Source organism: Carassius carassius, chromosome 15 (genome assembly GCF_963082965.1).
Source record: "Carassius carassius chromosome 15, fCarCar2.1, whole genome shotgun sequence".
NCBI lineage: Eukaryota > Metazoa > Chordata > Actinopteri > Cypriniformes > Cyprinidae > Carassius > Carassius carassius.
Window position 1 is genome coordinate 33,741,968 of NC_081769.1, and position 15,244 is coordinate 33,757,211.

General features: G+C 35.5%; 1 protein-coding gene across 1 annotated transcript in view; it reads right to left on the reverse strand.

The window, feature by feature from the left end:
* Positions 1-15,244, reverse strand: part of LOC132158958 (E3 ubiquitin-protein ligase znrf2-like) — a 53,778-nt gene that overhangs the window by 4,147 nt on the left and 34,387 nt on the right. The window contains exon 2 of the mRNA XM_059568608.1: positions 10,477-10,572. Within this exon, the coding sequence (XP_059424591.1) occupies positions 10,477-10,572 (96 nt within the window). The remainder of the gene's footprint in view (positions 1-10,476; positions 10,573-15,244) is intronic.

Below are 15,244 nucleotides of genomic sequence, written 5' to 3' on the forward strand. Positions count from 1 at the left end.
GCTTCCTGAAAACACTCATGGGGGTAAGAAATAAAATGTATCATCAGTATCAATGCTCGAGGGTAAGCTTAGCAAACACAGATCTGAATACTCTAACTGGAAATGATCATAATGACTTGTAAAACAGCAGAGATTTGCCAAGAGAGTTCACAGAACTTCAGTGGGCAGGATTTAGACAGGAATAAACATCAAACTAAAGTGATCTGACACATTATACGGATCTGTGCTTCATCTTATCTATAAGGACTTAAATGTACAGTGTGAGAATTGTTGCTGCTTTCATAAAGATGGCTTATAGACAGTTTTCACATGAACTCACACTCAAAGCCCACCTCAAACGAGGCTTTTTCCCCGCTGACTGCCAGATATTTACCGCAATTTGCATTAAGTAGTAATGTTGTAAAACGTTGACATCAAAAACAATTCAGTACACACCTTACTGATGACGTATACTTTGTACATGCAAGCAGATGAACCTAGAATATAAATGCAATGCACAAATTTTAAGCATTAAAAAACACTGAAATAGAGTTGCCAATTAATTATTAAAAAGATCGCAATCTCGATTCAAACACCCACGTGATCTCATTTCTAAACGACAACATTTCAACCATGTCTATTAAATGTTTAAAAAAGATGGCGAAGCAATGTTATCACTGAATCATTGAGATTTGTTCAAAAACGCAGAAAAATCCCGTAATGAAACAAATATTTTATGAGCAAGTCATTGAATCAGTCAAATAGGGCTGGGCGATATACAAAAAAAAATGATATCTCGATATTGTCAAATTTTTTACGATATTCGATATATATCTCGATATGTTTGCATTTGCATTTAAATAATAAAAAATAAAACATGATTTTCTTTTGCCCATTAAAAAAAAAAAAAAAAAACCATTTAGATTAAACAGCTAATTTAAGCAGTTAAAAAATCTAGACCAAGAGATCACTTACTGCTTTTTATTAAATGAATACATGTAGGCCTATATGTAACTGAAGCAGTGCAAATTAAGTAACAGTTACAGAAAGTGCATTCTGTCAACTTTTTAGTGCATGCAATTCACAATTTAAACTATGCAACTGGGATAAGTATTTTATCTTAATTATTTTAACAAGTTTGTAAGCTAAGAACACAAGTCTGTCAACTGTCTGTGGTTTTAAGAGAAGCTCTGTGGCATGAAACTATGGTCCTACTGACACTAAAAACCCTCTTAGATGGGGAGCTAGTTGCTTAAGCACATAGCTCTTATATATAAATATATATAAATGAATACCAAAGACTTTTGCATTCTCTCGGTCTATATTATGGAAACTGGTAAACATATCAGTGAAATTCCCCAATAGTAATTCCAAATGGCCATAGCCTATGTTTCTCTATTCAAACATCAGCGGTCGAGTAAGTGCATTTATTTTGCGATCACAAACGCAAACAATACAGTTGAGATCTCACGACAGAACACAGACCGGCTGAACGACGCTTTCATTAGATCGCTCAATTCCAGCTTGTTAGTGTTTTCAGATTATCGTCAGCGGCTCTTCCGCAATGAGGAGTGAGCACGTGCGCATGGTTGCCAGATTGCTTAAAATAAGCAAACACCGGGCAGAAAATGTATCCTTGTAACAGTGGAGCTCTGATTGGGAGATTTAAACTCTTGTTATCTGACAACCGCTATCATTACAGCTCTCGTAGTAGAGGGGCGTAGAGCAGTCAGCAGTTACAGGTTCCTTTTTTGGACATTCGGCGCGTTCTTTTGGGAAAGTATGCTTGAATTTGAAATATTCGATATTCCCGATATATTCAAATTGTACATCGTCGTCAAAATTATTCCGATATTATCGCTAATATTCGATTTATCGCCCAGCCCTACAGTCAAACCACTTTTTCATAATTTTAATATAAAAAATTGCTGTATTAAATATTTTATCTTTAAATACATAGATTTTTAAATACATGCATCAGAAACTTCAGGAGAAATATCTGAAGGAAAAAGTTAAACATAATAAATGCATTGTCTTCCGAGCGGTTTTTTTTTTTTTCGTTTGGGAAAAGCAGTTCGCAAGAAAACAAACACTATTTATTTTGTGCAACTACTATTTATGCACTACCTTTATTACCTATGTTAAGGCGGTATTTCTGAGTAATCTGCAGTGATGTGAATCGGGGCCGTGGATGTCGTTAAATCTGTGACACTCGCTGGCTAAAATAAACACAGCCATTAACTGTAAGGTAATATTAGATGAAGCTGACAGCGGTGCATGGACTCGAGCTGAGCGACTGACCACATGTGTGCAGGGTACAATTCCCACTGGAGACCTTCCAGATCTGGGAACACATGGAAAACACGGAAAACCAAGAGCAGAGCTGGACAGACTGAGTCAATCTCACCTGTCAGTCACAAATCTGGCTCATATTTCACATCAGAGTCAGAATTAATTAATATGAAATTATATTTTGTATAATTTATAATTATACGGCTTAAATATATAAGTTGAGATGAAGCTCATTAAACCTGTCAATTATGTGTATGGGTCATATTTACCCAAAATTAGGTAAAATCTCAAATAAAAATGACTTCATTCAAACATAGTTTCATAAAACGTAAGCACATTTAGCGGTAAACTTTAAATTATAAATTATAAAAGCTTTTTTCTTAGAGGGATGAAATGTGTGTAGATATGTCTGTGTCTGTGTGTGTTTGTCTTGTTTTTGTGTCATATCAGGACACAACTCTGTATAATGTCATGGGTATGACGCAGGTATTACAAGGAGAGGGTGACTTATGAGGACATAACCCATGACCCCATTTCTCAAAACGCTTTTAAATCATACAGAATGAGTTTTTTTGAGAAAGTAAAAATGCACAAAGTTTCCTGTTAGGTGTAGGGTTGGTGTAGGGCCATAGAATATACAGTTTGTACAGTATAAAAACCATTACACCTATGGGATGAACACACTTTTCACAAAAACTAATGTGTGTGTGTGTGTGTGTGTGTGTGTGTGTGTAAGCGGAGCTCAGCTGTGGTGTGGGTAACTCTGACACTGGGGGAATGTGGACTGAACTCGATCAGAAACGACAGACTCATGACATCAGTGACCTTCAGAGAGCGACGGGAATAAACAGAGCCATGGAGAGAGTGTAAACATGAGAAACACACACACACACACACACACACACACACATACACACGCTGAGGCTGCAGACACAAACACACCAAACAAATACAAGCCCATCTGTCTCGTATGCAACCAGGAATTTCTCCGTCAAGTTAAAGTTATCTGAATTCACTGGAAACATCGGTGTGTGAAAATAAATGAACTCAGGTCAGTTCGTCTCTGACTGTGTGAACGGGTCTTTCATTTGCTCTTGGTCAGTCAGAAAGGGAAGCCTAATATTGAACAACAACAGAGGCATTGTTTGCCCACACATTTGTAAATTTAGAGACATTTTGCTCGGTTTAATTCTCCATTATATGAAGTCAGTCATCTGGAAGCCTCTAGACCAGATTTGGTTTCTGAAAAAACATTTGTTGGTCGAGCTCTAAATCTAATTATATCCATCAGCTGAAGCCTTTAAATTTGTGATTGAGAAGTGCGACTAAAAACAACCCTCAGCATCGAGTCTGTCTACGCTGGCAGATTTGCTTCTCCTTTTTCTTTTTGTGGTCTGTATCTACGAGAAAGATAAGTATTGATTACCGCTCTCTCGCTCTCTATCTCTGTTCATCCGGAGCGTTTCTTCTGCTGATGAACCTCATCCACAAACCTACAGCTACAAACACCGACCAAACGCAGCACGAAAACCAGAGAAACATCACAAAAACACACTTCATCACGCGTCACGTACAGTGTGTTGATGAAGGCAGGCTCATGCATGTCTGAGCCTGAGGAGATCTTCACTGATAACACACACCTCATCTGAGAGAAACACACATGCTTTCTTCCAGCCTCACATGGACAAACGAGTTCACAACCTGCCGTTCACATGAGCGTTTATTCCTCTTACTTACAGCACTGACAACACAACATTCAGAAACACCACACCTGTCCAAGAAGAACAGTTAAAATGAGTTTAGAAGCAAAGATTATTGAAGTGCATTTTACAAGAAAATATGCTACTATTTCAGCTTTTTGACTTCTACATTTCATGTGTACTCCAATGTTTTACTTGACGTCTCTGTGTCTTTTTTGAAGTGTCTCTGTGAAATTTTTTAGCAGCTTCGTAGTGAAAATTTTACAAATTCTTTCAGACGTCTTGGGAAAAAAAAATCTTGTTTAAATTATGAAAGACCTTTTCCACCATGGGATGAAAAAATTTTTTTATGCAACTTTCTCACAAAACTGTCTCCAAAAAAAAAAAAAAAAAAAAAAAAAAAAAAAAACCTTTTCTACAGATTGCATTGAATAAAAAAATCTGAATTTTGAAATATAAAGTCAGTATTGTGAGAAAAATAATTTTTTTTAATTTTCATGCCATGTTGGAAACAAGCTTCTATATTAATTCAATGTGTTTGTTACTTGCTGGTTTCTGTGAAATTTAGTAATTTATTAATTAAATCCAACACCGTTTTTTTTTTTTCAATGAAAAAAAAAAAAATGATTACAGAAGAGTGTCATTTTATAGCAGAGGTGCCCAAAAATAATTTAATTTGAACTGAGTGTGAACTTGATTGAGGTCAGTGGACAAAAAGTAAATGTTGCATTATATCCAACTTTATGATATTAAAATGTATATATAAAAAAAAGCATATTATATATATTATATATATATATATATATATATATATATATATATATATATATATATATATATATATATATATATATATATATATATATATATATAGATAGAGAGAGAGAGAGAGAGAGAGAGAGAGAGAGAGAGAGAGAGAGAGAGAGAGAGAGAGACGCATAACAGAACGCCAAGCTCGATAAACGCACTTGTAGATTATAAATGCTGTAATACACATATTGGTCATTGTAAGCTCTTGTTAGCTAATGCATTCATTCATGCTAACAAATGAGAATGTAAATAGAACCAATATTTTACACACAATATTTAGTGTGAGTGAAGTGACATTTAGCCAAGTATGGTGACCCATACTCAGAATTTGTGCTCTGCATTTAACCCATCCGAAGTGCACACACACAGAGCAGTGAACACACACACACACACTGTGAGCACACACCCGGAGCAGTGGGCAGCCATTTATGCTGCGGCGCCCGGGGAGCAGTTGGGGGTTCGATGCCTTGCTCAAGGGCACCTAAGTCGTGGTATTGAAGGTGGAGAGAGAACTGTACATGCACTCCCCCCACCCACAATTCCTGCCGGCCACTCGAACTCACAACCTTTCGATTGGGAGTCCGACTCTCTAACCATTAGGCCACGACTTCCCCTAACCAATAAAATGTGTGGCACAAAAAAATATATATATATTATATATATATTTTTTTTTAATTAAGAGATTTGTAATTTTTTAATTGAGAAAACGATTTTCTTTAAGTTGAAACTTAATTGCAATATGTTTTAAAGGAAATACTATTTCAGTCTTTGTACTTTTTCAAAATTTGATGAAATGTGTTACTTGCTTCTTTGTGAAATTCCCTCTAGTGAAAATTACTTCAAAGTAAATACTTCATTTATTTTTTGCTTTTACCGGTATATGCATTTCTTTATTTTTTGGGGTGTACCTGTTCCACGGTTGAAATAAAGACATGTTCTGATGTTTATTAATGTTCATCTAAATAAATATAACCGAAGACTGCAGTCTTCAGTGTCACATGGTCTTCAGAAATCATCCTTATATACTGATTTATTATCAGCGCTGGAAACTGTTGTGATGCTTTATTTTTTTTTTGGAACCTGTGATTTTTTTTCAGGATTCTTTAATGAATAAAAAGAAGAGCATTTAGCAATAGAAATCTTTTCTAACAACATACACTACAGTTCAAAAGTTTGGGGTCAGTACATTTTTATTCCATCTTTTTAAATACATTAAAACTTTTATTCAGCAAGGATGTGTGTTAAAGTGATAGCAAATATTTATATTTTTAGAAAAGATTTATATGCTTCTGAGACTTAAAAAAACTTTGACTTCTGCAAATCTTCTGTTGATTTGGGCTGCTGTTAGTCCCTCGTCACTTTTGTCTTTATCCTCACCAATGTGACGTTCCTCATCTACTAGTTCTTGTTATCTATCAAACTAAACTATTAAAACTTAATGAAGTAATCATGTTTGCCGAGTGACACACACACACACACACACACACACACACACACACACACACACACACACAAGCTTACATAACTCTAGATGCCGCCATTAAGTCTATTTGCTTTCTTAATGAATGCTCTGGATGTTTATATAATGCACAAATCCACCATTAGGCCTTCTTTTTTGTTATTAAACTCATAAATATACACGAAGTAACAATATAATATATATTTAACATTTAAATATTTGTAATATTATGGATATAATTTAAGTATAATATAATTATACTAAAACAATTTAAATTATATCATATATATATATATATATATATATATATATATATAGTATCAAATATATCACACACACACTAGCATACACACACACACAATTATAATAATTTAATTTGAATATCACTAATATATTTAGTATATAATTATAATTAAACAATATAAATATTTGAATTTAACCACTAATATTCATAACCATTTTTATGATCGTTGAATATTCAAGTTTCACTCACATTGTGGACATTAAATGTGCTGTGGATGGAGTGGAGCACTAGCTAACACTGTACATTACTCTCAGTGTACTAAAACTAACTGAACAGAAAACATAACGCAAGGATGAATGTTATTTTACAGCTATTATGAACAGATTTTTAGCGACAGATATCCTCATACAACAAACCAATCAAAGCTGCTTTTTTACACTCTTAAAACACAGTTGTGTTCATGAACGAGGAAAAAATTAGCTGCTGTCGTCGAAATGAAAGGTAGAATGAGACTGGGGGGCATTTCTCATCCTAAGCCCCAAAACACACCCAACAGTCGGGCATCTGCAGACCTGCTGGAGCTCCACAGACGGCCTCCAATCATAAAACACCAGCGAGTCAAGGAAAACTTACCCACTCCAGAGTTTGGAGGGAAAGGAAGAACAAACTGGTGTCAGGAGAACATTAGAAACAAAATTTTCCTCAAAAAAAAAAAAAAAAACCGGTTGCAATCAAAGCCAGAGCAGAACTATTGTGTCTTTCTGATACAAAGCAGTGATTCACTACTGAATGAATCCACATTTTAGAATGAATCGAGTGAGTCAATGATTCAGTGACTCATAAAAAAACAGCCACTTGCTTCATTTTTGAATGAATCAGCTGTTCGAATGAATCGAGGGAGTCAATGATTCAGTGACTTCATAAAGACAGTTACTTTGTTTCAAACTGGTTGAGTGAGTAACTCTATTATTAATTATTATTATTATTATTTTTAATAATGTAATATTTCAATACCAAATAAAAAAAATAAAAAAACATGAATACCCATTTATTATAGCGGCTCTACAATGCTTCTCTCATTTAACACAATAATGATTTGATCTTCTGGGTTAATTTCTCAGCCAAAACTGAAGTTGATTGGCAATGAAGAAGATTAATTAATCAGCACATTGTGCAATTACTTCCATTAAATGTTTTAATTATTTGACAGCCCTAGTTAATGTATTTTAAGTAATGTTGTTACTCTGTAAACGATCCAGTGGTCAGTGATTACACTGCGTTTGATTTTCCACTGGAATCTGGTGTTGTTTCAGATCTGATTTTGTCTTTGGCTCATTTCCCAGCTGCACGGACGACTATTCGTCTCGTTGGGTTTATGGAAACTGACAACGCCTAAAAACATGACAAAGGGCTATAACAACAAAACGAGAAAATAATTCAGGTGGAAAGAGAGGACAAATTCACACTCACAGGGCTCTACACTTACTCTTCCTTTTAGGAGAACTTGTGCTCCTAATCTAAAAGTTCAGGAGCACCTTCTGATCAATAACTAAAATTAGTCTTCCCATTACAAATTAATATCTGATTTACAGTAGTGTTGTCACGGTACCAAAATTTCAGTATTCGGTACCGATATCAGTGAAAAACCACGGTTCTCGGTACCAATTTCAGTACTAAAGCAAAACACAAAAATATGCTAATTAAAAAAAAAAATGTTAGTACTAAAAATAAAACCAATGCCATTCTTTATACTTATTTACAATTGTTAAAGTTTTTAAAGTTTTAAAAACAAGTTTTTAAAAACAAGTTAAAGTTTTTCTACAAGTTATATAATTATGAAATACAGTAAACAAGTTTCACCCAAATTTAATTTGTCTTTTAATTTATTAAATTTAAACACATTTTATTTTTGGTAAATAAAGGGGATTTGCTATTAAAATTAAAACATGGAAGAAATATTGTGATTTATTTCTTTAAAAAATAAAGTTTTATAAATTTTTTCAACAGTAGTAGCAGTATCACATACATCTTACTAAATAATAGTAATATTTCTAGCACAATGCCTTTATGTAAAAATGAACTTTTAGGCCTAATGAATGCATATTTGTCATTTTAACTGAACTTAAGACTGGTGGTGATGCTTAAGATATTTTTGGTCGTTGAGGGTTTCTGTAAAAAAAATAGTAATAGATCATATTAATTATTATTAAAAGATAATACTACTACTAATTCTACTATCATACTAATGTATATACAATGCACTATGAATTGATGAGCTGCTGGGTTTATGAATATTAATCACGTTGTCTGCGTTCGGTCAAACTGATTTGCTGAAATCAAAACAGGGACGGTAAGAGATCAGCACCAGCCAATGAAATTGCCATTTGCGCATTAGCTCCGCCCACTACCGGAGAAACCGGTATGTCTTCTGCTTGTTTTAAATGAACTCCATTATTTTGACAGGAGAAGACAACAAAGAATAGTTTACATATAGAGAGTATCGCTTTCTCTCTCTTTGCACGTGTGAGAAACAGCGCTATCAGTAAAGCGACGGTGAGTCGTGCTCCTTCACAAAGAGTTTACAGAGCATCAAATACAGGTGCGCTGTGCGTCCATTGAGATGAACTGAAAAGTTCAGATCGCTTGATGGAGAGAGAACTCTGAAGCTCAGATGCTGAAATTAATGCAAGCGTCATGCGCTTCAGTTTATGTAGTAAACAAACCCGCACGTCTCTGCCATTCATTAATTCACACAGAGACGCGCAGAACACGGATTCATATTTCAAACAACTTTTGACAAATTCCATGACTGTCCATATTAAAATGTAAGTTTCATTGTCATGACTGGATTTTGAGATTCCGTCCTCGTTTACTGCTTCGCGGAAATCATAGCGCTGAACCAGGTTTGAACGGGACCTCGGTACTACCGGTACTTAAAGAAACCTGTTATCGTCACATTAAAAATTTTTAGTACCGACTTTGTACCGAAGTACCGGGTCTTTTGACAACACTAATTTACAGTGGGGCGTATTTCATTCTTTGTGATTGCATTTTTTTTGTAACTATAAGTAGTAAGTCATAACTTCAAAAATCTATATTTATAAGCTAAGAAATCAATATTTAAAAAAATTAGTTTCCACTACAAAAGTGGCACAGAACAAAAAAAAGGCATGAAGGTACATTTGCAGAAGCTCAGAAGTGCCACACATGTTTTAAAAAATAATAATGTTGGGAGTTAAATAAATAATTCATTAGTAACATATAACATTTTTAATATACAACCAATGTTTAAAAATAAAAAATAAAACTTCAATCAGGAAGCGATTGACTCTTTTGAACGACTGATTTATTCAGGAACGAAGCAAGTGACCGTCTTGAATTGAATCATTGACTCGATTAATTTAAAAACACTTTCATTCACAAAAACCACCGCTTTGTTTTCTTGGAGATGTACCACAGCTCGACTGTGACTTTATTTGAAACTCTTTTCGTTGACGAAAACAGAGCAAAATCAGTCAATATTTTTAAAGTCAAACAATAAACGTCACTTAATATTAACTTCTTGTTTATCAGACTGTTGTAAACTCCCTTTATAATCTTTAAAAGCTGTCAGTAACTTCAGTTCATCGCGATCTCACAAAGTTGCATTATAATTAATGACGATCTTTATATTGCACAACATATCTCTTGTTAAACGAATAACGATAAAAAAGACCCATTTACAACTGCAACTGACATCCATCAAAACACTCAAAGAATCAGAGCCATAACAGAGCAAAACAAGGACCTCCATTGCATGTTTCTGCTGGAAAATCAGATGTTTGAACATGAAAGCAATGCAACAAATCAGCAAACCTGATTCTGAGACGCATCTGCCAGGTCTTAACATGCCATGAGAAGAGATAATTACAGAATTGAGTATGCCTTTCTGTCTTTACAGGGCAACTCCAACACATGTTCAGCTGTAGAAGCAGAAGAAAACAAACACTCACCGTTGTATGTCACTCGAGGTTTGGTCAAGCATATGACCAGATGAAGGTCCATTTCATCTGAAGAGATAAACTTGGCACAGACAGGGCATTTGAAACCTGTGGAGACCAAATAAAGCTAAATTACATGAGTTCACATTGAGTTTAGACTCTCGAAGTCTTTCAAAGACGTACAGTTTATGGCCACAACTTGAGCGCTTTTATAAATTAAAATTAAAACTCATTTCAACACCATAGAAAAAAACAAAAAACACCAAAAGAGGTAAACTATTTTAAGTTTTTACATAAATTGTACATTATAATAAAGGTTTACTTATTAATGCACTTGATATTAAAGAAAATACAATAAAAAATGTGCATGTATCCTTCAAATATTTTAAGTCAATAGTGAGTGGATTCTAACTAGGAAAACATTCTCTAATTTTCCAAGAATTTATTGTACTGTATTTTATTTTTTATATATTGAATTAGGTCTCATTTTTTATTTTCTGTTTGCAATTTAAGCTTTAGTAATGTAACGTGTTTTTAATGCGGCTCTATGTTTTTTCAATATTTTAATGGTTTAAATGAACTTTAAATGAAAATGATACAATCTGCCTTGGCAGCTAGCTGAAATAAAATATATATAAAATGGAAGTATTTTTATTAATGATAATAGCATATGTATTTATTATTAATAAATAATTTTTATTAATATTATTATCTCCAATTATTAAAAAAGGTATTTTATTTTGCCATGCTAGTATTATTATTACTATTATTAATTGAACATACAATTTAAAAAATGGTGCTGCAATTTTTTATTAATAAGATATAATAATAATAATAATCATTTATTATACAATTCTTACTTTTTATTTTTATTATTAATATTATTATAACCATATTATAAAATATTTTGGCCCATTTTTATTTTACATTCAACTGAATTATCAGTTTTTCCACCCATTGTTATTGTTAATAGTAATAACACACACACAATATTTATGTATTGTGAATTATAAAGAATTATAAATACAAAGAACTCAGTTGTTGTGATTAATTGTGCAACTCCATTTTTCTATTTTTTAATTCAACTGAATTTTAATTTTAATTGATTTAATGCTCAACTTAATTAATAGTTTTCCTAAAAAACTCCAACAATGACCGAATTAGTTTAGATGCAAGTTTTAGCTTGCTAAGAGCTTCCAGCTTTGCTACCGTTTGGACGTTCTAGCTTACTGCTCTGCGCTTTGCTTCTTATTTCTGTACTTTTCTCTGATTTTTCTAAGACTTCTACATCAGCAGATCAGCACAGTGCTCAAACAACAGATTTTTTGGCACAAACGCTAAAACTAAAAACTCTTTGGGACTGGAATAATACTACAAAAAGACGACTTTGCCTCCCACTGCCAGCAGCTTACATTCCAGAGAGGGGAAAACAACTGCCTACATTCAAACAGAAGAGAGAGAAAATGCCTCCTGTTGGATCTACTTGTTGCATGAACTGCTGCAAACGTCTACAAAGGATTGTGATTCTTGAAACAAAGTTACTTGCTGGACTTCCTAAACAGACGGAACACTTCGCAGATCGTCGTCATGGACCTTCTCAGCATACAGCCGGTGAGTCCCATGAATCTTCTGAATCTCAACAGTTTATACCAAGTGTAGAGGAACGAGCCGAAACTGATCGCCACACTAATCGATGGCACAAACAGGGAGCGAGACCCAAAGGAACACGAGACATCAGATTGTCACGAGTTTCTCGTATTGCTGCCGTAGCTTCCTCCACCCCAGATTCGACTATGACAAGGCTTGTGAATACTGGCATTCAAACACCCCCTATACATGTTGAGAACAGATTTGAAGCATTAATGAATGTGGGTGAGGAATCCCCAAATGTATTTAAAGATGGATCTGATCAGCCAGCAGCTAACACCGCTACTAACAGGCGCTCAAGGACGAGCAGACAGCGGCTTTCAGCTCAGAGCGCAGCCGAGCCCAGGACTCTGATAGTGGGTGACTCTGTTATCAGAAACATCCGTAGCAGGACTACAACAACATGCTGCCTTCCTCAAGCAACGGTCTCTGATGTGAACAAGGAACTTCAGAACATTCTGATGAAGCACAAGACTGCAAATCGAATCATCATCCATGTGGGAAAGAATGATATTCGGAAAGAGCAGTCAGAACTCCTTAAGAAGGACTTCAGTGAACTCTTTGAAACACTTTGAAGACTCAAAGTTCAGTCGTTCATCAGTGGACCACTCCCAGCAAGGGGGACAAATATGTTTTCACGGTTGCTTGGGCTGAACACATGGCTACATAGATCTTGTAATATAAAAGGAGTGAATTTCATTGACAACTTCAATCTTTTCTGGGGCCATAGACAATTGTTTAAACCGGATGGCCTCCACCCAAACAAACTTGGTGCTAGAGTGTTTAAGGACAATATCTACTTTTCCCTCCGTCATCCTTCAGCAGAGTGTGTCAATCCATTCAGCACACACACACCGGGTCCGAGTCATCATGTGGTAGACATATCCCACAAGGACACTGATAACACCACACAGCCAAAACAAGCACTGCTGATAGACACTATCCCAGCTGAGCCATGCCCACAGACCTCCTCACAGACTGACTGTGATGTATCAAAACAGCTACAAGATTCAGCACCCAGGGATGACTTTCTGGAAAACAGCCAGGGAAGCCAGGATAACATATCACAGGCACCGGAAACACCAGAGACACAGCCCATCTCACCAAACACATTATCACTTTCTCCAGCATCTCCACTTCTGTGCTTCTCACAGAAAATGGAGGAATTGGTGTATACTGGGACTAAACTCTTTCACTCATTTGCTGCAAGCCCGCAGATATCACAAAAAAACGGCAGGCCCCAAAACCACCAAAGCCTGTGGTCCCTGCTCCTGCGAGAGCTCTCCGACCACTGCCACAACGCAGGGCCCAAACCCTCTATCTGCTGAAGGTGAACCAAAAACAACTGATAGCAGCTCTCAGTGATATGTGTTGGGTCCCCGCTATAATAACAGCAACATTCACAGATGCCTACTGAACAAGCGGGAACCCAGTGTGCCTGTAGCTTTCTCTATTTCAGTTTTATCACGTGATAGAAAGTCTAAGGCCATCTCAAGCCGAAGGGGAAACTCATCTAATCTGCGGCCTATTATGCATCAAACTAAGATTGATGTAAAGACACAAAGCACTGCCATCAAGTTAGCATCTTTAAACATTCGCTAACTAAAAAATAAAACATTTCTAATCAATGACTTAATAACCACAAACAATCTGGATTTTATGTTTCTAAACGAAACATGGCTTGAAGACAGCTGCAATGCAACAGTCCTCAATGAAGCAGCCCCTCCTAACTTCACTTACATGAGTGTCTGCAGGACTGTTAGGAGAGGTGGGGGTGTAGCTGCTATATTTAAAGATGTCTATCAATGCAAGCAAGTGTCATTTGGTCAGTACTTGTCTTTTGAATATCTAGGGATTGTGCTGAAAGGTGCTCCATGCATTCTGTTTATTATTATTTACAGGCCTCCAAAATACTCTCCAGCCTTTGTTGAAGAGGTCACAGAAATGTTATCAATGATTTCCTCAGAGTTTGACTGTTTTGCTATTGCAGGGGATTTTAATATTCACATTGATAATTCAGAAAACAAAACTACAAAAGAAATGATAACGGTTCTAAACACTTTTGACTTGACTCAGCATGTGCATGGACCCACACACAAAGGTGGACACACTCTAGACTTAATCATCAGTAGGGGTCTAAACATTTCATCCATTTTTATTAAGGACATAGCACTATCTGATCACTTCTGTATTTTCTTTGATATTCTGATGTCTGCTACAACTGAATCTAGATCGGTCTCTGTCAGAAGGAGATGCATTAACGAGAACACAAGTGTACTATTTATGGAGGCTATATCTTTAACACCAAGCATTTCTGCAGACTCTGTTGATCTTCTCCTTGATTCATTCAACTCAAAAGTTAAGAATGTTATTGATGATATTGCTCCAATAATAGTCAGTAGGAAAACAAACAGACAGAAATCAGTTTGGAGAAGATCAACAGCAGTTCAGACTATGAAAAGACAATGCAGAAAAGCAGAGCGGATGTGGAGGAAGACAAAACTTAAAATTCACTATAGCATCTATAAAGACAGCCTTACTTAATTTTAATGTGAAACTAGCCACATCTAGACAGAATTTCTTCTCAAACCTTATAAACAGTAACTTAAATAACACTCGTACTCTTTTGGCCACTGTTGAAAGACTGTAAAACCCCCCCAAGTCAGATTCCCAGTGAAATGCTATCAGACAGCAAATGCAATGAGTTTGCATCCTTCATTTCTGAGAAGGTCATCAATATCAGGAAGGCGATTAGCACATCCTCAAGTAATGCAGAGGTCAGACAGATTCGGCCACAATATCAAAAAGATACTATGTCTATTTTTGAAGCAATTGATAGCAAAATTCTGGAAGACATAGTGCAGCACCTAAAATCATCAACCTGCTATCTTGACACACTTCCCACATCTTTTTACAAAAATGTGTTTAACTGCTTAGAAGCAGATCTTTTAGAAGTGGTGAACGCCTCACTTCTTTCTGGGACATTTCCAAACTCCTTAAAAACTGCAGTAGTTAAGCCCCTCCTGAAAAAGAGCAATCTTGATAACACCATTTTGAGCAATTTTAGACCAATATCTAATCTTCCTTTTATAGGCAAAATTATAGAAAGGGTAGTTTTTAAATCAGCTGAACA